At 49.0% G+C, this 25,514-nt stretch overlaps 1 protein-coding gene and 1 long non-coding RNA gene across 4 annotated transcripts in view; one reads left to right on the plus strand and one right to left on the minus strand.

The window, feature by feature from the left end:
* The window catches only part of PLB1 (phospholipase B1), a 130,393-nt gene that overhangs the window by 38,117 nt on the left and 66,762 nt on the right, over positions 1–25,514 (minus strand). For all 3 annotated transcript variants that reach the window (XM_043469045.1, XM_043469044.1, XM_043469046.1), the window contains 18 exons: positions 24,239–24,312; positions 22,520–22,563; positions 18,980–19,088; positions 17,656–17,707; positions 17,254–17,334; positions 16,049–16,114; positions 15,615–15,715; positions 13,544–13,625; positions 10,570–10,674; positions 10,371–10,466; positions 10,071–10,142; positions 8,968–9,006; positions 8,333–8,393; positions 7,446–7,504; positions 6,421–6,494; positions 2,321–2,364; positions 1,770–1,878; positions 192–243 (listed from right to left, as the gene is read on the minus strand). In XM_043469045.1, the coding sequence (XP_043324980.1) occupies positions 192–243; positions 1,770–1,878; positions 2,321–2,364; positions 6,421–6,494; positions 7,446–7,504; positions 8,333–8,393; positions 8,968–9,006; positions 10,071–10,142; positions 10,371–10,466; positions 10,570–10,674; positions 13,544–13,625; positions 15,615–15,715; positions 16,049–16,114; positions 17,254–17,334; positions 17,656–17,707; positions 18,980–19,088; positions 22,520–22,563; positions 24,239–24,312 (1,320 nt within the window). The remainder of the gene's footprint in view (positions 1–191; positions 244–1,769; positions 1,879–2,320; positions 2,365–6,420; positions 6,495–7,445; positions 7,505–8,332; positions 8,394–8,967; positions 9,007–10,070; positions 10,143–10,370; positions 10,467–10,569; positions 10,675–13,543; positions 13,626–15,614; positions 15,716–16,048; positions 16,115–17,253; positions 17,335–17,655; positions 17,708–18,979; positions 19,089–22,519; positions 22,564–24,238; positions 24,313–25,514) is intronic.
* LOC122441914 lies at positions 8,973–14,088 on the plus strand. The gene is made up of 5 exons (XR_006269499.1): positions 8,973–9,086; positions 10,136–10,180; positions 10,386–10,442; positions 11,271–11,480; positions 13,512–14,088. It is a non-coding gene; the product is annotated as an uncharacterized LOC122441914 (long non-coding RNA).

Consider the following 25,514-nt stretch of genomic DNA (forward strand, 5'->3'; position numbering starts at 1 on the left):
TGTGATCAGCGACAAACCTCCCTCTGGTTGACGTAATCTCATCCAGGCGGCCTTCGACAGGGGCTGCCCCCTCTGCCACTTGAATGTCTCTAGGGGCCGGGGGCTCACTGTTTTCATGGCCAACAATTCCATTTGGGGATTTTACTGGGCTAGCAAGCTAGTATTTAAAGATAATCATAAATCTGACTTACATGGTCGGATTTCATCTTCTGTATCAGAGTCTGGACTTGGCTTACAAGTTCCCTGAGGAGGAGAGGAAATCAGTCCCATTGAGGAAGAGCCCCTGAATCTTTCATCCCTAAATGGCCTGAACTGGAGGCTTCCATGGCATTCACCCCACCCCTGACCCCCCACCCTCTAACATGAGCTGGCAGAGACCCTGAGGCTCAGGGACAAGAAGCTACTTGCCTCTTCTGGAGAAGTTATTACAACAAATAACCCTTCACAGAACTAGCTGTGTGTTTGTCCTCAGCCTCTATAGTCAAGGATACTGCCAATTATATTTGTTACGCATGGTCTCCTTTCTAGGACTCCACATGCAAAGTGTCTTTAACAATTCCGTGCAGGAAACTGTTCATCTCCTTTAAAGGACTGGTATAGACTCTGAAATTAGATCTAGGAAAGTTTTTGCATGCTTCCTCTTTTACCTTGGCTGCCAGGAAGCTGAGCATTTGATGCTCAAGTATAATAGTTAAAAGTCTCATATTGACACAGCTGCTTCTTCCCCTCCTCCCCCCACCAGTGGCTGTGATTTTTCTTCGGTATATGTTAGTTGTGTCATTTTTGGTAATGACACAACTTAGCTAAATGCTTCTCTTAGAAAGAGGTCATAGCAACCCACTCCAATATTCTTGCCTGAAGAACCCCATGGACAGGGGAGCCTGGCAGGCTACAGTCCATAGGGTCGCAAAGAGCCGGAGGACACGACTGAAGTGACTGAGCACACATGCATAGAAAGAGGTGGGGCATTAAACATACATGCTACACATACCTGGGTTTATAATTCACGGAAAGACTATCCCTCAGGCACCCTCAGCTCCTCACTAGTTTGGCCCCCATTTTAGTGTGAGATGGAGCCACAGACCAGAGGTCTCCTGGCACCTGGAGGTGGGTCCATGTGTACCACCATCTTGGCTGTTTCTATTACCAAGAAGGGTCTTCCCAGGCTGGGCCAGGAGTGAGGAGACCCAGGTGGCTGAAGCCTCTAGGAGAGGGGTGTGGGAGGAGGGGTCTCCTTGGAGGTCAGCTTGGGGGGCTGAGTGGTTGGCTCCAGCTGCCTCTAGCTTCTCAACTGCATTTCCTGCAGCCCCACAATGGGCATAAGGACAGGCTATGACTCGCTACTCCTCTAAGCAGCTCCTTTAAGCAGCCTCTAATGTGGAGACTCTGTATTACCCATCCATTTGGTTGATACTCCCTGATCTATGGGGGCAACTGCCACTCATGAGGCACTGGAGAGAATGCCATTATGCCATGGTAAGTTTTAAAAACTGGATATGGTGGGTCAGGTAGTTGGAAGATTAGGACATGCTGCACAGGAAAGCAAGACCAAGTTCAGGCTCCAGGATCATGGTCTCTGTCCAAGAGCCAGCCATCCAGCCTCCCTGCAGTCACAGAGGCAACCAGCGAAGAGAATGGCCAAGAGATTCTCAAATCATTGCTGTAAATAAAGGTCCCCTATGTACACAGAGGTCAGAATTACAGCCTTAAAGGGAATGATGTGCCTCCCACTCCCTACCCAACAGCTCCCTCCCCCGAAAAATGCATACTCAGCCTTAGCTCCAGGAACAGCTTGATTGAGGAATGCATTTGTCTCATTGGCATCTCCTGTGCCCACCGCATAGCCTGTGAGATTCCCATTGAACTTCCGAAGGATATCTGGAAGAGAAGGGGGTGCACAGGACACAGCTTAGGATGGGAGGTGGAGTATGCCCCAGAAAGGAGATGAGGCCTCAGACTTGATGACAGGCTGAGCCAAGGCAGCAAGAGCCCCTCAGCTTTTCTTTTCTTTCTTTATACTTTCAGCCATACTCACTGGCTCATCTATCTCCATACCCTTTGGGCTGGGTGAAGAGATCTGAGGCTCAGGGTGTTTGGTAACTTGGGCCAGGTCACCTGGCCAGCATACAGAAGGGCCAGGGCTTGAACTTAGTTTTTTCCATCCCCTTCAATGGCCTGTCCACAGGTCTCTCCTCTCATTTCAATGGCAGTCCCTAAAGGAAGATGTCATTTCTCCCTTTCTTAGCCGAGAGGCACTTTCAGGAAATCTGGGCATCAGATGGACCCAGTGGACAGACTCAAGACCCTGGTGGTTACTTACTCGGTAAGGTGGTCACGTTCTCCAGGGAGCTGTCCCCTCCTGAGCTGTAGAAAGTGAGCAGGTCAGTGAGAGAGACTGAATCAATGTACAGGCTTTATAGAAAAGGGCCCCCATCTTTTAAAGACACCCACACCATCAGCATCTGTCAGATGCCCCAGAGCCACCTCTTTGTGTTTGAGGGATTCTGAAAAAATGTGAATTCCCCAAGAGGCTGGATCCTCCAAATCCAGGATTTGAAGGTGAAATCTGAGGGCTGTTTTTTCCTTCTGCAAGTCAGGGGGGCGCATACTTAGCTGATTCTATACCATGCACCCAGCCATGCTCTACATTAGTTATCTCATATCTCCAAACAAGCTTGGGATGTGGATGAATTATCTCCATTTTACAGAGTAGGAAGCTGAGGCACACAGGGGTTAATCAACTTTCTATGGAAACTTAAAACCATAAAGGTAACTAAAAACCAGCTTGAACTGGAAACCTTTAGAAAATGGATAAGCTCTTCTCTGCCCAGTGGTCAGGTAAATTCCACTGGAAGGTTCAGGGGATGTCCTGTCACTGCCTTTCAACACCCGATCTAATTTCATATAATCTAGTTTTATGGCCCTCAATCTAACTTCAAGACACACTCAAAGTTTCAGTTTCTTTCATGCATTTAAACTGAACATATGTGGGAGGCAAGGGGAGAAGTATTTCTGTTTTAATGAAGTCCACTGTTCAGATGTACTATATTTACTGTTATTTTTCTTCTGTGACTCCCTCCTCCATCCCCGTATATTATTACAGGCCAAGAGGTTTCAGAGAATACAGTGTTAGCATTCAGTGTAGACTTCTGAAGGACTGGCCTTGAATCAAAGTTATGGCTGTTCTTCATTCAAGAGAAGGCTTGGAATGAAATTGATTGTTTTACGCTAGGGTGGGGTCAAGGCCTTAAGTAAAAGGGTCAAGATCCTCAAAAGGTGGAGAGAAAAAGCAGCCAGGTACACTCTACCCTTCTGTTCTCACTCAGGTATCTCTCTCGTACCTCCCATTCAGTGTCTGAACTGAACATGGCCTTTGGTTGGACACTGCTTCTAAAGCTTCTGATCTTTTCCCAACTCTGCATGAAGCTACTACTTTAGCTGCTTCCTGAGCCTGCCTTCTTTGGACCAAAAGCACTTCATCATAACACTTTTCACTTGGCAGGAAATGACAAAGACTTATACCTCCTCCCATCACTGTCTTCTAACCCTGCCTCCTTTCCTCCTTCTAGAAACATATAAAAGCTAAAAAATTATAAACACAGAAACATATATAAATGCATACACATCAAGTATGTTCTATTGCAATTTCTTATCTAAAACTATCTTTGTTCTACAAGTGTGGTAGCTGATTAAGACAATAGGCTACAGAAACCTCTCAGAGCCCCTTTCCAGGAGAAAAGAGAGAATTATACAAATAAATATGGAGAAACAAAAATATGAAAACCCTCGTTTTGATCAGAACTATGGGAAACATGAAAGAAAACAGACCCACATGAAACAGCTAGTTTAGACAAGACCCTTCAGATGAATGGAGTTCATATTACACCATAAGCTCAAAGGATGGGTTTTGTTCCAGAGTCACTCACAGTATGCAGAGAAATGCAAAACTGATGCTTGATAACATTTATCAAAGGAGTTTCAATAATGTGAGACTGAACTCCTAATTAATAAGACAAAGAAATGCTTTTTTTGATAAATAAATTTTATTTTGGTCCTTTGAATGAGCAATCAAGCCAACATTTCAAATGAAGGAAAGGCAATTCTCTAAAGACCTCCAGATTTGGCACACTAGTAAGCTAGCCAGAGCTGGGGCCTTTCACTGCTATGTGATTCTTACAGGCCAAGGGGCCTTGGAAATGTTCACAGCCTAACCTCTTCCTGCAAGGCCTGCTATAGCTACCCATCTACCAAGAACTCTTCTCCCTAGTCTGACTCCGTGAGGTCCACTCCCTCCACTTTGTTTCCTTGGAGAAAGAGGCTCAAATTGCATTCTTAGTTTACCTAGAATCATTACTTTCCTATTCAGAAGCTTTAATGGCTTCAGAAAATTGCTTTTTCTCAGCTTGGTCTACTACATAAACATTTCCCAAGAGATGCTAACAGGTACTCTGAACAAACAAAGTGTTCTGGGATTAAGGGAAATATTGGATTAAACAGACAGAATTTAAATAGATTTCTTCATTGTCGGGCTTCTCAGAGCCTTTAATACGCTTATAGGCATGTGAATTTCCCAGAGGAAGGATATAGTAGGAAAAATTTCCCCCAAAACAAAGATTGGGGCTAGTGTTCTATGGAACACACTTTGGGAAACATTACACATTTTATGAAGAGTCAAACTATCTCTTAGACTCTGACCAAGTACCTCTACTTTTTTAACGCATGTGGGTTTTGGGGTAGGTCTTTGAAACACTTAGAATAAAGGGTTTAAAGCGACAGGAGCCATTGACTATGTGAGGCCTTGAAAACAGAACCAGCAGATTAAAACATCAGGCCTTATTAGACCTCACTCATAGGAAGAAACATCAGTGGCTGGATTTTTTTCACTGTTGCAGAGAGAAACGTTCAGCAGAAGATGGCCTATCTGTATCTGAAAGCTGGGAATCTGCGCAGTAACTGTGAAGTTAGGTAGGTCACCTTGCTCCCCTGACCACACCAGGGGTAGCTCACCCATCAACTGCTGGCTGGCCTGTCTGTCTTACCTGTTTTCCCACACGAGGATGCGACAACACTGCCTCCTTCTTTAGCTCAGACCAAGTAAAGCTGCCCCTACCTCGTGTTTTTTCGACTATAATACCCTCCGCTTTCCTGCTCCTCCTTTTGGTTTGGTTTGTCTTTCTCCTGCAGCCTCAGTAACACTTGGGACCCAGTGGGCAAGAGGCAACCTTGACTTTGCTCCTCAGAGATCCCCCACCTGAAAGTGTATGGGACCTCGCACTGGGAGGCCTTTCGCTCAGCTCTCGCTAGGTGATGTCCCCACACTACCCACACCTGCGTCCTCTCTGTGGGTGGCTCCTGGCTGAGTGAGGATGCCCCTCATCCAGGAAGAACTTTCTCTCTGGGACGGTCCTCAGGGCCGTCATCAGCCACACACCGTTCCCTCCAGCTTCCTTGAAAGAAACATTTCACGTTTGTTTCTCTCTGCAGGAAAGGGAGGGGCAGCACTGGGCTACCCCACTTTTCATCAGCGCTCTGCCCTCTCGTGGCAGAGTCCTGAGCTCGTCACCAATGACTTCGAAGGGCTCATAAACATGAACTTTATTAGGAAAGAAAGACACAAATACTCCCGTGCAACCACTCTCCTGACATGCCTTAAGCTATCCTACTTCCTGTCTGCAATACTCTTCTCACCTACCAAACCGCTAACATGTCAAGGCATAACGGGGTACCACCTTCTCTGGGAAGCCCTCCTCTCCCAGCTGGCAGGGTTGATTATCCCCTCTTCTATATTCCTGTAGCATCAGGCACTTGCCAACTGAGCATAAGGCTTAGCCTGTGCTTCCCATACCACCCCTCTACCACTCCCCCCATTATGCAGGCACAAGTGAGGGGCCCTGGCATGCCTATTGGTTGGGGTTTTTGTCTCGGCTGATTCCACCTAAAGTGGGTGCCGCATTTCAGAACTTTCTGTACAGATGTATGCATATACATAAAGGCAGAGGTGTGGCTACACAACGTGAATAAGCAACATGAACAAACACAGACAGACAGTAAACAAGAAACATAGGAACAACCACATGGGCACATATACATGCAAACAGGCAGGTGAAGACTCAGAGATCTGGTGCTTTTCTGGTGCATTTCATGTTGAATTTGTTGACCCAGAAGTCTGATAAGAACCTCGGTTTGCTTCTTCTGCACAATTAAAAGAAAAGAGTTATCAAAGAAAAATATCCTCTCCACTCATCAAATTGTTCCATTTTTCCAGAAATAAGATAGGTTTTCCTTCTGAAAGCCCCCTCCAGACCTGGTCCTTGCTCTTTGGTATTTATGCATTTTACAGGAGACACATCCCTGCTCCATCTCTTGAGGTTGAGGGGAGCAGTGAGCATGGGGTGGGAGGGGGTCACGGGTTAACATTACCTATACGACAGCCCCCGGTACTGAGTGGTGACATCAGAAAGGTCATCTGGTTTGGAGCCAATTCCATTGCCGGCCTTTGAAAACATATCCAAATATCAAAATCCATGGGAAAATCAGCAAGTCAGAGAAAAGGGAGGCTGCGTACATGCAGGGCTTCTCAAGGTGTTCCCTGTGCGTGCATTGCAGCATGCGCAGAGCATCACCCGGAGGGGGGGGGTCAGAATTCCTGGGCTTGCTGTTTTTCCAGCTTCGTGCCTTCCCCAGATCTCAGCTGCTTCCTTACAGACCTGAGCCCATGCCCTGCTTATCTCACAGGATTGTTTTGTTTGACCAAATTGGGTCATTGCAAAATCAGTTTTGAAGCCTTTAAAGTGCTTTACGAATGTGAGATTCAACACCAGTAGCAGCATTCTACTCCTAAGTTCTTGACGTGCATGAAGAAAGAGCCTACAGATCTGCAGTGGACAGATTTCTCACGCATTTCACAGTTCTCTTTCCCTTGGGGACATTCTGTAAGGCAATCTCATGGCTTCAGAAGTGCTGCCAGAAAGTGGTGCTCTGGGATGATACCATGGCCCTATTTCTTGGAACTTAAGAGCATAACTTACCATAACTACAGAGTCTTTCCTGCTTTGCGGCGGATGCAAAGAGGAAACAGATGTGAGGGTTGGAGCTGCTTGTAAAGTATAATCCAAGGGGAAAGCACCCTCACGGAAGGTTTAGAAGATTTTTTGAGTCAAAAATGACATTATTTTTTACAGTTGTTCAAAAGGTGATGCTAAATGTTCATAACCTCTAGTGCCTGAGGCAGTTCAGCTCACTCCTGAAGGATTCCCGCTTACATACCTGACTGAGAACGAAACTGCAAAATCAAACCCTCGTCCTGCTCTCAGCCTGATGGAGTCAGGACAGAGGGGTGGGAGAGCGCAGAGGCCAGGAGCACAGACCTTGGAGCTAGGAGGACGGGGACCTGGAGCTGACACAGTTACCCCCACCCTGCAAGGACGGGGCCCAAGAGTCCTTACGGTCAGAGAATCCCCCAGAGCGGCCACAACTTGGATGTCTGCAGGTCTCAGGGTGTGCACTGGAAAGACAGACAGACACACACGTGAGTCTGTGGGGAGGAAGCTACCATAAGAGTCCAGTGCTACTTGCTTTCAGCAAGAGCAGGCACATGACCCGCGTGTGTGTTTGGGCCGTGTAGGACTGAGCATTTGTGGTTCTGTGGAGGCAGAGGGCAGGGGAAAACAGCTTCCCCATCAGAGACACAACCAATCAACTTGGACCTACCGGGAGGGAGAGGTGTTAAGAGAGGGTAGGAGGAGGAAGGGGAGGGCAGGATGCTTGGGCACCATGGGATCCCAGCACTTTGGTGCCAGCAGTCATATGGGATACCAGCTGTGACTGGAGGACACGACCAGATGGGCACTGGCCCATAGAGAGGAGGTCACAGTCTGATGCATGGCCCCTTTCGAGCTGGGTTCTGGATTTCCAAGACTCTGAGGAATAATCACATTGGGCCTTTTCCTGCCCCCAGGTGTCTTCTGAAGACTCCTGAGAACTTTCCAGGTGGCAGCAGTGACTGCAGAGCCTGGGGCCACAGAGGGACCCACAGAGCTGGCTCCCTGTGGCGACTCCCTAGTGGGCACCGTACACCCCGGTTCTGGGCCTTGGTGAGGTCACTCCCCAGGCCGGGCCACTGAGGGCAGCTCTCCTGTGGCTCCCCGACATGTGCTCCTGTTAGCGGGAGGAACAGGGGGGACCCCGCCTGCTCTGGGTTCTGCTGGGTCAGACTCTGCTACAGACGAGGGGGACTTCTCCTAGGCAGCCACCCAGACGGGAAGCAAGCACTGGCCATTCGCTGAGTTCTTGTAGAGGGGCCCAGGGTCCTGGTGTGCCAGCGGGAGCTTACCTGAGGTGGGTGGCGAAGCAGAAGGGGCTCTGTCACTGCAGAGCAGCTGGCTCCCCTGATCCTAGGAATGCAGAATAGATCCCAGGGTTGCCAGGGGCCAGAGAAGCTGGCTGGGCATCAGACTCACCCAAGAACTTTAACAAATGCAGATTCCTGGGCCCCACCCAGGGGAGGGCCTAGTGGGACATCTGAAGAAGGTGTCCCAGGTGATTCTGAGTGTCAGGCCAGGCTCCCTCTGTTAACCTAGTTCTCCCACACCACCCCTACCATCCAATGCCAAAATTGACATCAACAAGATAAGCCCAGCCCACTGCAAACACACCCTCCCCACCCCACCCCCCACCCCGCCACCCCCCGCCTTCTGCAGCAGATTTATAAGGGAACGGTTCTCTTATGTCTAAAGAGGCTGAGAGTTGACCGGCTGGCCCCCTGTCTGAACTGTTACCAATAGTGGGTACTTTGCCCTCCCCACTGTCTGAAGGTATAGGTGAATGGACTTTATAGAAGAGTGTGAATACCCCCCAACTGTCCATCAGGAATGCTCACCACATTCCCATTGCCTCGCAGAACTGGTGCCTGCTAGGGGCTGCCCACTACACTGGTGGCTGAGCTGGAAGGAAGCAACAAGTACATACCTGCACGAGGTTCTTGTAGGTGCTCAGAAATGGCCGGGCCTGTGAGAAGAGGGTGGCGAACCACCGCAGCAAGTCAACTTGCCTCCTGCTCTGCTCCCACATGCAGAAATACCTTCCAGGTGCCCAAGTCCCTGCCCTCCAGGGTGACCGCTGGGCCCCCTCCCAGGATGCACCCAGCCTTCTTTGCAACCCCCTTAACCAACCACAATAAACCCTGCAGGGCTCCCAGGAACAAGCACCTCTGCACTTTGCCTCTTATCCAGCTGGCTGGGGTGGCTAGGTCACCTCTCTTTCTCCACCCTGCCCCTTTCTAACAGGGTCCCCCTGTCTACTAATACGAGCCCAGGTCCTGAACGCCTAGCCTGCTTTCCCACCCCGGCCACTCCTGCCCTGTAGTAGCCTAGGTGCCTCACACCCAGACAAGAAAAGCCAAGCGCTTTGAGGTTCCATCCCCTGAAGCCCCTACTCAGGTTCCTGTCCCAAACCTGGGACCCCTCTGGGAATCCAGAGGAAGAAACTGATAGACGTGAGGGAGCAGCTGCAAAGGTCCAAGAAGCTTTCTGACAATCTGTGAGTGAACAGGGAGATCTGCTTTGCCTTCCTGGTGAATGTCTGCTTTCTTATCTCTGGCTTCCAGTGGACCTCCCCACCCTCACCCCCACTTCCATCCTAGAAGATATTATTCCAGCTCTCAGCCCCTCACTCTTTCATCCTGCCATGGGGACTACATGGAGATGTCCCATCCTGCCCTTAATGTCCTCCCAGCCTCAGATTCAACATGAGGGCTGGATGGTACTACCACTCTCCTCCTCCCAGCTGGAAAGAGGCCTGGGTGCAGACTTGTGCGAGGGCTCGTGGGGACAGTGAGAGACAGAGGTGAGATCTAGGGCCTCCTGGCCACTGGCTGTCACCCCTCACAGTCCAATCAGATGGGGCATTGTGGATGGTTAACTGCAGTATGGATTGGGAGGGTAGGGGAACAGAGCTGGGGGTGTGGATGGGAACCTGGGATGACGGGAACTGAGAAACCTGAATGAAAGTTTCGAAAGGATGCAAAAGAGGCTTTAGGTAGACCCCTGGCAAGGCTGTGCTCTTCACTCTACCTGGTCTGGACATGTGATATTGATCTTGTCTTCAAAATTATGCTGTCTTGTCTTCTGGCCGACAGGTTGCAACTAAACCAAGAAGCAGGAAGACGGGGAGTGATAAACAGGTGGCAAGACTGGAAAAGTCGGGAGGCAGGGCTGGGGAAGGGAGGGAGGGACAGAGGGGTTGGGATTTATCATCAGTGCTGCGTGGGGAATCTCACAGCCTGAGTGATGGGTCTCTGAAGTCCTCTGAACACTTTCTGGAATCTTTTATGATCAGAGGAAGCATAATTTTCCCTGTCTCGGTCATCTTACCATGTTGTTCCACAGGGCACTGGCTGCGTGGGCATGAGCCTTGCTACTGAAGTGAAAACAGTCAGGAGCAAAGTAAGAGTTGTCAGGCTGCCCCTCCTGGTCATAGGACAGAACAGAGGGGCCGTGTCATAGGAACACCAGTGGTGTTCAGAAAAAGCTGGGCACTACCTGTGGCTCCCACTTATCCATGAGGCTTTACCGGGGTCTTGGGCATGTCCACTTTTTCGAAGAACGGCTGCACGACCACTGTAAAATCTTCCCTGGTGTCGTAACGCCCACTCTCGACCAGCTGGTGAGTCCCCTCCTGCAGGAGGAAGGGAGTCAGGGGTCAGGGGGCTCTCTGCACCTGTCTGGTCTTTGTGTGGACTTTTTCTCCACCAGAGAATTAAACACAATCTGACCTTTGAGTGAAATCAATCTGCAGCAAAATCCCTACTGATCAGGAGCCAGCTAGTTATGTTGCAGATCAGACTTCATCTCATGCCCTGTCCCCAACCTCAGCTGCCATTGCATCTATTTGACCCAGGTTGGGAAAAACGAAAAACCTAAGTCCATCAGTTTGATCCTCTTTTAAAGATTCTGATTAAAGACTAGGGTGGCGGTAGAGTGAGTATGAATTTGATTTAATGACTTTGGGGGATTATCCTTACATTTATTTCTGTCCTACATTGGTTCAGGAAATCAAAGGTGAATTAACAATCACATTTAATGTCCATCTGTATCACTCATGCATGCAGTGTGTGTGAGCATGAGTGTTCCTCTCCACACACCCTTGAAGTGCTCAGATCTACCTAGGAGGTAGCAGAGCTGTTACTATCATAGCTTATACCTAGACTCAGTTCCAGAAGGACCAGTCACCCTAATTCTGGCTCCCACTTCTGCCACACTCTGCCATTTCAGTGCTTGCTGCGTTTCCATCATTCGGAGCCAGGACCCGGTCTGGAGGGGGAAGTCAGGCTTCCACACCCGGAACATTAGTGCAGTCACTTCAGAAGACACCAGGACACCTGTTTTCCACAGTCAGCCAGTCCCCAGGCTGGGAATATGTCAGCTCTGACCTCCAGGGGGAGACTCTTCCAGTTACAGACAGAGCCTTGAGGCAGGCAGAAGGTACGATACCACTAACTAGCTATGTGACTTTCAGCAAGCTGCTTTCCCCCTCTGGACCTCTATTTCCTCATCTGTAAGTGGAGGATGTTCACTGAGGCCTGGACCATCCCTTAAATTCTTTTAAATGCTGCTAGGGCCTCTGTGAATCAGCCACAATGGCTCAGAGTGGAGGTCCCCCCGCCCCCGCCACCCCAACTTTTCAGAAATGGTGTAAATAGTGTGGAGAAGGCCTGGCACATGGTGGTAATAATTAACAGCAACGATCATCTTCAAGGAGAGGGGAACAGGAAGTAGAGAGTCAGAGGATTCAGAGAGGGGACATGATGGCCTCATGGGGCCAAGCTGTGAGCTCGTCTGGGACGCTATAGCAGGATCTCAGTGGTCACCAAAAGCAGACCTGGGAATAGCTGGCTAATCTAGAGAGGTTGTGAAGACCATTTAAGGGAACCGTTCTCCTTCTCTTTGGTTCTCTGAACCCACTCCATCATGTGAAGAAGAGCCCGCCTCACACTGTAGGTGAGAAGCCCAGATGCTGTCTCTCCCAACATCCCCCACACACCCCCGTGGGTCCCCCAGTAGATGTGTGGGGGCTCCTGCCTCAGGCTTTGGTTTGGAAGCTAGAGATTGAAAGATGGAGGGATGGCACAGAGTCCATTTTGCTGAGGGTGCATCTAGTTTCTAGAAACAGCAGTAATAGTGGTGTCTATGGGGACTCCATCAAACTAGTTGTTTGGCCTGATTTTATTCTTATGGCATGGCCCCAGAACTCCATGACTTCAATTTCTGGTTGCTTGGCCTCTGACCTTAGCTCTTCCAAATAGTCTGCTTAAATAATACATCTGGGGCTTCCCTGGTGACTCAGTGGTAAAGAATCCACCTGCCAATGCAGGAGACACGGGTTTCATCCCTGATCCAGGAAGATCCCACATGACAAGGGACAACTAAGCCCATGTGCCACAATTATTCAGCCGCTGGTCTAGCGCCTGGGAACCACACAACTGAGCCCTTATGCCGCATCTACTGAAGCCCGAGTGCCTAGAGCCCAAGCTCCATAACAAAAGAAGCCACGGCAATGAGAAGCCAGAGCATCTCAACTAGAGAGTAGCCCCCGCCCTCCGCAACTAGAGGAAATCCTGTGCAGCAACAAAGACCCTGCACAGCCAAAAATAGATCAAGTTATAGAAAATAATACATCTGATATAATGATAAACAAGAAACCAACCAGAATTGCATAAGCACTTGTGCTCTGCACCCAAACCCCACCTGCAAAAGGGTTGCTTTCACAGCCATAACCTTGGCTGCCTTCCCTTGCCTGGTGAGGGCCATGACTTCCTCAGCAGACACAAAGGAACAGAGGGAAGTGCACTGAGGAGTCACCCACGGGGCCGGGCGATGGCCTCTAAGAACGAACACAGGTCACTGTCCTGAGCCCAGACACCACTCATGGATAAGGCTGCTCTGAGAGAGGCTGCCAGGAGGGGTTCTGTTCCAAGGTGTCCATGGGCTTGAAGGATTGATCCACCCTGGAAGCTCTCTGCATCCCACCCACTCTGGAAGAGTTGGAAGGTGACCATTGTTCTCAAGTGATTGGATGATTATTTGGGACAAAACTCAAGAGAGTCTGCTGCTCTGGTCAAAGATTTGATGGAGAAAAGCCTCAAAGGGACAGCCCACAGGATGCTGGGAGAGCATCAGCTTTCTCCCTGTGCACCCCAGTAACACCTAATAACACCTGCTCCCCCTGGGCAGGGAGGGCAGAGGGAGTATGTGTTATCACACTGAATCCTCCAGATTCTACCTCATACCCATTCTCCATGGACAATTGGAAATACTTATTTTGGAATAAGGCCAGGAACTGAGATTTGGTCATGTGTCTTGAGTGACTTGGCTCTGTAAAACTTGATTCAAATAAACTGAATCTGCTGCCTTGGGGGGGAGGGGGGCGGTCTTTATATCTGCAAACTGGTCAGTGGTAATGTCACACGCAGTCGAGGTTGAAATAATCAAAGTGTCTGTTCCTTTTCTAACCAGAACCATGAACCACACAGCAGTTCCCAGCTTACCTGATACTGCTTATTCACTTCGACGAGGGAGGCAAGTTCTGTCGCATTATCATCATACTTCAAGACACAGGGACACAGACTCCTGCAGACCAAACCACAGAGGTGCTCACCCACCAGAACCACCGTCTGAGAGCATGACACAGGAACACTGGCTTGAGATTCAGAATGTATTTAACTCAGAGGTACCAGATGCCTGTGCTAAGCAGGGGGCGGTGGGGGGAGCTCTGGCTGGCTAACCTGCCAACTGCACCAGCTGAAACCTAAGAAAATTTCCCAGACCTGGATTTGCTCATGAAAATGAAATAGTTATGTCTTCTGACACCTGCAGGAGTGACTTTTATGAAGCCAAGTTACCAGATTAATGTCTGAGAACAGTGTAGTAGAGATAAGGCATGCCTCCTTTTAAATAAGTGACAACAATAATGATAACACATACTGAATGTTTACTGTGCTGAGAGTTTTATTAACTTGCTGAGTCCTCTTAGCTATTCTAGAAGCTGTCTTTTCATTGCCCCCATTTTATAGATGAGTAAACTAAGGTTCTGCATGGTTTAGTAGTTTCTCAAGTTCAAGTGGATGCTGAGTGTGGGAGCCAGGACTTGAACTCAAGTCTCTCTGGTCTCAACCTGAGCTCTCAACCCCTGTTTAAGCTGCTTCTGTCCTGACTAGCCATCTCACAAATCTGGGTTTGTGGTCCATAGGCAGGAGACAATAATAGTGAGGATGGCTCAATGCAGATTCAGCACCACCAAGGAAAGCACAGCCACTGAGATAGGACAGTGGACAGGTGGCAGAATGAGGTGACCCTGAGCCTTCCTAATCCCGCCATCAGCAACTTGGCCATTCCAGGTCAGACAAATGCCAACTCTGAACCTTCAGCTTTAATCGTCTAGAAACCTTGTAGTGATGGGCAGCCAGACACGTTTAGGTGAGGTGCTCTGAAATGGAATAAAAACGCTGAACTCTCTCCATCCCCTCCCCCGCCCCATGTGGCCCAGTGACTGGAGAAAGTGGGAGCCAGGGGATGAGTCAGCAGCCAAAAATAGCCCGCCTGACACCAGCTGCGCTAATAGGCATGTGTCACCCGGCAGCCGTCCTCCCACTGTTCACAGCATCCTCGGGCCTTCCCCAGGGGACCCATGCAGTCTAGGCCCCCGGGGGCGCTTTGGCATGCATCCTCAGGGAAGAGCCAAGATACCCCTTCATTTCCAAGAGCAGATCTGGCCCTTGTGAATTATTCATTCAGTCATTCAGCAAACAACCACGGAGCCCTGACTCTGCGCTGGCAGTGACTCAGACAGAGTTCAGGGCTGAGGGGGGAGAGGCACTCAGGGTCATTACCACATGATGTGCTTAGGCCTATGGTGGAGGCCTGTATAGAGCTTGGGAGGGAAGAAGGGGGTGGGGGGCACAGCCACTGTGATCTGGGCTAACAGACCAGAGGAGACCTTGCAGGCAGGGACCGCTCACGCTTGGGGCAGAAGGATGTCTTATTCCCTAGGGTCACATGCAACATGGGCAGGGGAGCCATCTTCAGCTCTGGAGGCTGGGGATGAAGGTGGCCTCTCGAGGCAAGAGTTCTTTGTCCTCTACCATGCTGATTCTGACCTGACCACCCTGTCTTCTAGAAAGTGACCACAGCCGTACCTTTGTGAATGTTCAGCCCAGGGCACCCATGCTGAACAGAGGCTCCTCTATCCGGGAGCTGGGCCTCTGGGAGGGAGCGGGGAGGTTCTGGACACTGAGAAAGATGTGGCCCTAGTGAGCCTGGCCCACAAAGGCTCGTTCACCCTTCATGCTTTATACTTCCCTGAAGGACTGAAGAGTGTCCTGAGCTGTCATGGCAAAAGAAGTACATTGGGTGGCAAATGCATGTCCTCTGAGGGTATAGGAGCCTGGACTGGGGTCACAATGCCCTGGGGGGTCTCCTACAGGAGGCTTTGTCAGGTTTGACCAGGGGGTCTCAGCACTCTTCACACTCCTGCCCTTGGCTTTTCTCACCAGCCAGAGTCACTGTCTGCTAAGGGTCCCATGGGCCCTTTAGGGAACAGGTGGAGAACACCCAACTCACCGGAGGATGAGCCTCGGGCAGCTGACATTCTTATCCTGGTACAGCTGCCTCAGGTTGATGATCTCTAGCACCTTGACCAGGTTCACAAAGGCCCGAGGCACCTGAGCAAAGGCAAGATCGTCCCCAAGAGGGTCAAGGCTGGGCAGCGCCAGCCTCTCCCCCAGGTCTGGGGCCCGTGCCTCCTGCTGGGTGTCAGGTCTGCGGCCTTTCACCTGGGCACCCCCCCCCCACATCCATCATCCCTGTCTCCTCCTTTCCGCTGCTTGCTGTTAACACGCGTGTGTTCAGGCTCCTGGGCCCAGGACGGACAGCATGACCGGCGCTGGTCTCCAGGAGAAGGGGATCAGGTGGGAGGGTCTCAGCAGGAAGCCAGAGGCCCAAGGAGGAGGCCCGTGGCTGAGCGGCTCAGAGGACACGTGGTCCAGCCTTCGTACCTCAGCGTGGAGGATGTCCAGAGCCTGCCCAATGTTGCCAACGAAGTTCTGTGGAGAGTAGCGGACCTGCGGGGAGAGGCGATGTCTTTAACCCCAGTCACCACCCAGTCTCTCTGTAACAAGGACCATGGCTTTTCCTGGGTCCCCTCCTCCCTGCCTTTCAGTCTGAACGGGCAACACTGAAGCACAAGCTGTCTTTTGGGACCCCAGCCTCCACCCTAACCTCACAGTCCTCAAGGTTGTTAAGGCTGTGACCCTCAGGGAAACACCCTTTCTTCTGCTATGGAAAGCTCTGGACCCACTTTGTGTCAACTAGAGGTAGGGCCTTAGCTAAAGCACATCACACCTTTGAATGCTAGAGTAGGGGGCCTCTAAGATCTCCTGCAGCTTGAACATCCTAGTGGCTGATCACTTCTGCTGGAGTCTCCCGTGCCTGGGAACTCACAGTTCAACCGTATCGTTTGAGATAAGGAGAGGGGAAGAGGGTCCTGCCTCCCCCTCCCCAAGGGTAAAACATTTTAAGGGTGATTTCCCCTCATCTTATGGTTATCAAACTTTTTTTAAAAAAAAAGCAGTGGAACCCTTTCTCTGAATGAAATTTAGCCAAGAGCCCTGTTCTACCAAATGATCAAAGCTTCAGGGGAAGTGAGGGAGGAACCCATGGCCCCACCTCCTCATTTGCTCCACCCTGCAGCCAGTGGCCCTCAGGCCCCACTGTGGGCCCTCCGCAACACAGCTTGAAAATCCCAGATTCTGGTGACTTTGATGCCAGGAAAGCAGGCCTTGAGGAGTCTCGGGGGGCAGGTGCTCTCAAGCCACAGCCAGACCCACCACTTTGCTCGGCTGGTCCCCTTTCTGCCTGACAAAGCTTCTTGTGTTCACGACCCAGACTCTCCTGCTCTCTGTAAAGCTCTGATGCCACCCCCAGCCCCAGGCCAAATCCCATGGCACTCCTGACCCCAGGCTTCTCTTCTGGGTACAGCTCTATCACACCTGAAGGTGAGCTGTCTGTGTCCCCCTGCCCTGGAGGTGTGAGCTCCCTATGGACAGAGCAGTGTTCCAGTGACTGCTTGGCCCCCAGTACATTGCCCAGGCTGGATCCATGCCTGACCACTAGCCAAGTCCCAACCCAGCTGCACTGTTCCAGTGACCCGGGGTGAAAATTCTTCCCCGGGGGAATCTTGGGTTAGGGCCTGGAGACCTACCGGGTCATCACAGACATCACAGAGGTCATTGCCGCCTATAAACAGGGTTATTATCTTCCAGTCTTCCTGAAAATTTATATTCTGAAATGAATGGGAAACAAACAAGTAAATGTCTTGCCCCAGAGTCAAGTCTAGGAAAATACAAAGCGCTGAATACTACAGGGATGGGTCTGGACACACTGGAGGTCTAATGGGAACATTAATTTCTTTTCTTTGGTTTGGGGGTACTGAGGTCACAGGTGCTAAATCATTTTTTTTTTTAAAGGTGGCCTCTCTGGATTCCTGTGTGTCCCTGTCCTCCCCCAGAGCCGAAACTCTCCATCTCCATAATTCCTCCCACCTACTCCTTGCTCTGGTTATCCTACCTCAAGTAGGCCCAGATGCCACTTTCCCCAGATTTACCACATCATTCTTCATCAGGTCCACCAGCCTCCTGGCCTGAACAGGTAAATCCCTGAGGGCAGACATAAGAAAAAAGTCACGTGACCAGCAGAGCAGGCTAGGTATCAGACTACCGGGATGGACACTTTGCTCTTTGAGCCTCAGTTTCCTTATCGATTGCTCTGAAATTAGCAGGGCTGCTGCTCTTTCTATGGACCAGAGTGTTGGGGTGATTACTTGGCCTCTCTGAGCTTCAGCAGCATCACCAAGGAAACATGGGCGTCTGACCCTCTCTTCAATCTCACAGTTACTACACAGGATATATGAGAGATAACAAAGGTACTTTCTAAACTGCACACTGTTGTCTAGTAGGACAGGTTGTTATCGGAACTTGAAATAAAGCCTGTGAGGCACAAAGATGAGAGACCGTGTGGTCGAGATAATACGTTTGTTCAGGTCACTTCATCTCTTGGTGCTACAGTGCCTTCATCTATAATGACCATAATCTGAAATAATAATCCTTAATTCTCCCCTACAACACAGGACATGCTTGGATACATAGATTTCTCGCATGGAAGAGCCCTGGGGCCTGGGGGAAAGCAGGGAAGAAATCTAGGGCCATATGAATCACACTCTGCTTTGGTTACTTCCATGCTTTCAACTTAGGCTTCATTCTTAGATGGCTTCCTGATCTAATCATTCTGAGAACTGCCTCTCTTCTTATACTACCAGGTGACATATACTTGGAAAAAAGCAAGATTAAGGTAAGCCTCAAATTTTAAGCCATTAAGTGGTAGCCTTTCACCCCTCCCCCATGAAAAGGAAAAGGAAGTCACAGAATTCATGATAAAGCCTATTAGGCTTTGTATGATCTCTGCTTTGGATAATCTGTCACCTTTCCGGTCCTGAATAAATAATAGTTACTCAGGTGGGGGTGGGGATGGGGGCTCATGCTCAGGGTGGCCATGAGAGTTGAGAGAATGATATGCGGGGATCTAGGAACCAAAACATAGGAATCCCTAGAAACTACATGGTAAAGTAAGGTGTGTGATTATTCTAGAAGAAATACAGATGAGGCAAAGTAATTTGCTCAAAGCTTGTACCTGGAATCAGAACCAGTTGTGACTAGTTCCTGGGGGGTGTGGTTAGGGGTGGGCTAGTGGGTTTTTGTGCCCCAGAGCAAGGGACACCCCCCCAAGAGAGCCCACCCAGCCGTCTTTGACCCTCAGATCCTTCCCCTGGACCAAACCCTTCAGTCTTCAGCCATACACCCTGGTCTAGGCCAAGGGCCCGACCAGGTCCCCAGGGGACCCTTGGGGTTCACCCCCAAGATTTTCCTGCTCACTCAGCTCGGGCTCCCGCCACAGCCTGATTTAGGTAGGCCCCAGCACTGCTTTCTCTTCCCTTGCCAACAGAGAAGCCCTTCAGGGAAGGGTTGAATTCCCGGAGCATGTCTGTAAATACAAGGAAGTGATGTCAGTACCCCAAAGCCATCTTTGAATTCCTTTGATAAGTGCCAAGGGGTGTTGGCGACAAAGCAGAGCCCCCCCCCCCCCCCAGGTCTCACTCTTACAGTTCACTCGGCCCCCAAAGAAAATATCCAGAAGGGCGATGCTGAGCCACATGGGCTCAATGAATTGGTGCTGAATAAGTGCCAGTCTGGCTCAGGCGCTGCTCTCGGCACTTTGCTTTTTCTCTAAATATAAAATCACTTTGCTGAGATATAATTCACATAACATAAAATTCACCAAAGTACAATTCAATAGCTTTTAGTACACTCATACAGTTGTGCAACCATACCCCTATAAACTTGAGAACATTTTCATCACCCCAAAAAGAAACTTGGTATTCACTAGCAGTCATTCCCCATTTCTTCCAGCCCCATCAGTTCATTTCAGTCACTCAGTCATGTCTGACTCTTTGCAACCCCATGGACTGCAGCAAGCCAGGCTTCCCTGTACTTCACCAACTCCCGGAGCTTGCTCAAACTCATTTCCCTTGAGTCAGTGATGCCATCCAACCATCTCATCCTCTGTCATCCCATTCTCCTCCCACCTTCAATCTTTCCCAGCATCAGGGTCTTTTCTAATGAGTCTGTTCTTGGCATCAGGTGGCCAAAATATTGGAGTTTCAGCTTCAGCATCAGTCCTTCCCATGAATATTCAAGACTGATTTCCTTTAGGATTGACTGGTTTGATCTCCTTGCAGTCCAAGGGACCCTCAAGAATCTTTTCCAACACCACAGTTCAAAAGCATCAATTCCTTAGTGCTCAGCTTTCCAGCCTCATGGCAACCACTAATCTACTTTCTGTCTCTATAGGTTTGCTTACTCTGGACACTCATAAGAATGGAACCATAGAATACAATGTCTTTTGTGATTGGCTTCTTTCACTTATTGTGTTATCAGTTTCCATATATGTTATAGCAGGTATTTGTACTTCATTCCTTTTTATTGGCAAATAATATTCTATTGTATGGATATAATTGTTAAAAATATTCTCTCATAATCCTTTGTATTTCAGTAATAACGTCTCCTCTTTCATTTCTGATTTTCAGGCTCTATTCCCCCCTCTACTCTGGTCAGTCTACCTGCTGCCAATTTTGTTGATCTTTTCAATCTCACTCATTCTAATGCCTTTTCCATGCTGGATCTACCCTTTTCACTTTGCATCCTGCACACAACTTGGCTGAGAATTCCTGCAAGCAGGGTCTGTATATACCCCAGAGCCTCTCATGTGCTCAATAAATGTTTATGACTCAAGTAAGAATAACTCAAAGTTCAGAAAGGCTAGGAAAACTGTTAAAAGTCATACAGTTACTAAGAATAGAATCCTAAGCTAGAAACCTAGTCTTTCAGCTCTAACACAGGGTATTTTTTCCAGACCTACAATCTTCTCGGATGTGGGAAAGGAACAGGCTATGTATCAGTCCGGACTTTCAGGCACCATGCCATCCAGCAGGGTGCTCTCTGGAACCAAGCACTGCTGCAGGGCCTGTGCAACCCAGATGGACTGAACTCATTCCCTGTGGCTCTGGGGACATTGTACGAACAGATGATAACTATTCTGACTTCTACTCAATAGAAGGAAGCATTGTGCAATCACTAGAGAGCTATCCGAAAATGGAAGGGATTGTCCTAGACTCCTCATTACTGGAAGAATCCATCTCTGGCTACCTAGGTATTATCAGGAATGTCACAGAAAGGCACTAGTCGTTGGACAGGGTGAGCGCTTGTTGTGGCATGCAGTTACCTCTGCCAAGAACGTTCCATTCCCTTTCCTTATCTGATGAATTCCAGTTCTTAAAGCCCCCCTTTCAAAAGGCAAGGTTAACAACTTTCTTATTTATTTCCCCCTAAACTTTGTACGTGGCAATAATGATTGGTATGCGGGTCTGTCTTTAAGGAGACATGGCCCTAAACAGACATTAGTAATGTCATCAGGGCAGGGGCCTTGTCTAATTGTCCTGTTTCGCAAGCACCCAGCGCAGGAGTATTTGCTGGATTAAAATGAAGAGGGAGTTGAACTGAGCTTCTGCTCTGACCTTATGTTTTCATAAGTTTTCCAACATATGGCTATATGACTATTTCCACATAGATTATCTGGTCCCTACCATCAACCTGTCTTCACAACTCTAGTAAGGAAGTCTGAATAGGCAATGTTCCACTGCTGAGCTAAGCGTGGCAGGGGCATCCATCTAAGGGGTGACTTTTTCTCAATTTTTCCACAAATCATTTTAGTGGAAGACCTTGAATCAGATGGTTTCCAGTCATTTTATTGACCACAACTGCATGGCAATCAGAGAGTCCAGCAAACCGTTGTGTATGCTAGCCCAGCTCACAGCCCAGTCAGTTACATTCACAAAAGCAACGCCAACCATCTCCTAGCGATAGTGGAGTTTATTCAGAGCTCTTTTGTGTGGACCTAGAAATAAAGAAGACAAGGAGTACTTGTGCCACAGAACTGTACCTACTTACACTCAACAGGATTTGCAAATAGCAAGAACAGATAGCACATGAAGTCCGACCAGTTCTGCCCATGTAGCAATCACGCCATCTTTATCATCAAAGTCTGGGTGACTTAGAGCTGAAACAATTTCTTAACTGCTAAAGATATATTACAAAGGGATAATTATAAGAAAAGCAAACAAGAATGGGACCAATTAAATTTCTCTCTGGCAAAATTGTTAGCCAGATTTTAAGGGAAAATAACATACATTTTATGTGTGCTTTAAGAACGAGCACTGTGTATGCACTAAGGAGAATGAAAAGATGAATAAGATAAGACCATTGAAAGAATGTAATCAGGCTTAAACAAATCATTCCAAACAGGTTGTTGATGAAGCAATTTAAGGAAAATGTTGCGCCCCAAATATGGCTGTGTTTGCATGGCCTGAACAAGGTAATTTCATATCTGCTGCTGCCATAGCAGCTTTTCCTAAACTGGACACACAGGAATTCAACGTCTTTGTACGCAGTGGTGCCTAACGCAGTCCAAGCTTAAGTCAACGCCTCCCAGAAAGGTACTCTGATCAGAATGACAGGCAAAGCAGAAAGGGGTTTCCTTTCCTTCCTTCTTCAATAACTTCTTAATAATAACTTGCACTAAGAGCTGGATGGAACATTCTTTTTCTCTTACTCTCTTCCTTCCTCAGGCAAATACAATTTCTCTTTTTTTTTTTTTTAAAGAAAAAATCCGCAATGCTTTAATTACTCGCAAGAAGCAGAGCGAGGAGACTGTCTTGGGGAAGCAGCGCCCCCTGCCGAACACGGCTGTCTTCTGCAGCCCGGTTCTCTGCTAAGCCCGCGGTCACCGCCAGGGGGAGCTGCCGAAACGCGCAGGGCTGCGGCGGGCCCGCCCCGAACCCCAGGGGAGCGCGTACTCACTGGGTAGGGTGATGACGCTGCTGAGGTTCTGGTCGCCGCCCACACTGCGTCGTCGTGGGGACAAAAAAGAAAATGAAGGTTAAAACTGCCAGCGACGCTGAAACACCCCAGACACCACCAAGACACACCTTTATCCTTCTGAGAAACACTCTGGGGGCTTGGGGCTTTCCCTTTCCTCATTATTTCTGTAGAAAAACTGAAAAAAAAACCAGAACACAGCAACTGCTCTCTACTTGCCCCACAAACCAGAATGTCTAAATAAAAAACTGGTTTAAACCAGTGGGGCTGATTTATTTGTTTTTTAAGTTTAAGCTTTAACCTCGAGGCAAGGGAATTAAGTGGGCCCCTTCATTAAAAAGAAAAAAAAAAAAAAAAAAGAAAGTTTGCCCTGGTTTTCTTCCTGTTTGGCTTGGGGAAAACCCGTCCTTAAAGGGTGTCTTCTAGAGAGCAACCCATCTTCCAAACCACTTCTAAAATTCCAAGGAAATCAAAGTTGGATGGGTTTCTAGGCATGAAAATACACAGCATTCCAGAGTTGATTGGATTCCCTGCTTTTCCATATCTCCTCCTTCTCTGCCAAGTATATCTGGGAACATTTCAAAGGTTCTCAAAACATTTGGGGTTTAACTCTGCAGAGCATCATCAGGGAGGAGGCCAGGGACTCAGCACTCAGGTCCAAGCTGGTGCCAGAGATGATGGATTGAAGGCTGAGAAAACACCAAACCTGCCCTGTCACGTTGGCATGAGCCAGGCTTTCAAAGGTGAAGCTGGAGTGCTGCTCACCACAGTCTGTGGTGCCTGGATTTGATTATAGGCGGAGCAGGACCAGCATGCACAAGATATATACACGTGATAGGAGAGGTGCTGGATTAGGGGTCAGGAGCCATTTACCCTACTTTTTGCTCTTTTATTGTCTGACTGTGTGATCTTGGACAGGTTACTTGTCCTCTCTGAGCCATGCTTCCTCATCTGTTAAATAAAGGCCCTTCAATAGTGATCCCAGCTACCATTTATACCTTCCTTTCTGTCAGGCACTGTGCTAGGCATTTAAATTCTTTCTAAGCCTCGTGACCTGGGCACTTGTGCTAAAGAACCTGCCTGCCAATGCAGGAGACTTAAGAGATGTGGTTTTGGTCCCTGGGTTGGGAGAGCCCCTGGAGAAGGGCCTGGCAACTCAGTCCAGTATTCTTGCTTGGAGAATCCATGGGCAGAGGAGCCTGGTGGGTTACAGTCCATGAGATCGCACAAAGTCATACATGACTGAGGCGACTTAGCATGCAAGTTTTGTGACAGTGCTAAGCCAGTATTATTGTCTCTGCATCAAAGACGAGACCAGTCCAGAGAGGTTGAATAACTTGCCCAAGGTCACACAGAGCAGGCAGGTGGGACTCAGACACAACTGTGGTTCTGAAGGCTGCCGCCTCCTTTGGAGACGACTGCCCAGAGGAAGAAATGGAAGCCCAAACTTTTCCAACCCAAATGTTTGAGTAGGTTCTCCCCTAAACTCCTCCTGCTTAGGTCCAGACTTGTTTTGGGGGAAAATAGTGGTTTGGGGAAGCTGATAAATACCTTTCTTAAATTAAACCTAGAAATTTCTCATGGAAAAGTACCAGGTGACTCATCTCTTTGCTAGAGAACTTGTTTTCTACTTGCTCAGGGGGATCCTCCCCTGTCCTGTGACGGTGAGGCGTCTCTGGACCTCGCCACGGCTGTACTCACCTCCAGGACAGACCTCGATACTGAGTCAAGACGTCCAGGACATTTCCAGGCTTGGACCCGGCCCCGTTACCTGCCTGAAAAGAGAACAACATGGGGGTGATTTTCTTGCCTGCTCATCAGAGGCTCTGTGTTCCTGTCCTGGCCAGGCCAGAACGCCAAGCCCTTTAGAACCCAGAGTCTTGACAGCACCACGTCTTGATCTGAATCCTGCCTTGTCAGAAATGAGTGCAAGCTCCCAATGGGAATCCTGGAACCCACCCTGGGAAACCCTGCCCAGACCCCAGGCTGGCAAAAGTGCTCTGGAAATTAGACGGCAGTGTGGTTTTCCAAAGGACTCATTGCAGGGCCCCATTTTTCTAAAAGCTGAGAACTATATCATAAAAGGAAGTGTATTATACTCCTTTGATATGAATAGATCTCACATATGTACAACGTGAAAAATTAAAACGAAATGCCATGTACCTACTCCTCAGCTAAAGAAAGAGCAGAGTCTTTTAAAACCACCACCTGACACACTGCAGGTTCATGTCCCTTGCCTGAAGCCTGTTATTTCTGAGATGAGCCATTTCAAGGTTGTGCTGAAGGCTAACCTCCCGGGCAGTCAATGGGGGAAGGCTGACCTCCAGGAAAGGTGTCCCTGCCTTTGGGGTAAAGAGTCAGTGAAGGGTCATGGAGAAGAGGGCTGTGGGATTGGGACAGGATTCTGGCCTCAGAGTCAGGACCTGAGAGTTCTGTCCTCATCCAGCACTTACAGGCTCTGTGGCCGTGGTACTCACTTTGACTCAGCCAGCTTCACCTTCTTTGTTAGTTTAAGTTTGAGGAGAGATATACGTCACAGGATTTTGTTGAGTATACTGAGTGAGATCATATCAATGTGAACAAGCCACAGACATGAAAGGTGTCAGCTGGTAGTTGGATGGGAAAATTCAGCTGGAGGCCCTTGACCTTACTGACCCAGGGAACAGAAGCTGGACTCCTCTGTAATGAGTTGCTGTGGACCAGAAGCAGGGACCCCCACCTCCCACCCCAGCTCTCTAAGGACTTGATTCTGCTTATTCTGGATCACTCTTTGTGGGGAATGGGAGGTTACCACGGGTCAGTTGCAGACACAGGCTGGGTCATCTTTAGTATTTCCATCTCTTCCACTGACCCTGGCTTTTCACCCCCTCCATTAGTACTGGTTCCTGTTGCATCATCACATGGCCCTTGGCATGGTCCCTTAGCTTTCCTACATGGACAGAGCAGAGCATCTGGTATTTGAAGGGGCCCTACACTG

Source organism: Cervus canadensis, chromosome 5, assembly GCF_019320065.1.
Source record: "Cervus canadensis isolate Bull #8, Minnesota chromosome 5, ASM1932006v1, whole genome shotgun sequence".
Lineage (NCBI taxonomy): Eukaryota > Metazoa > Chordata > Mammalia > Artiodactyla > Cervidae > Cervus > Cervus canadensis.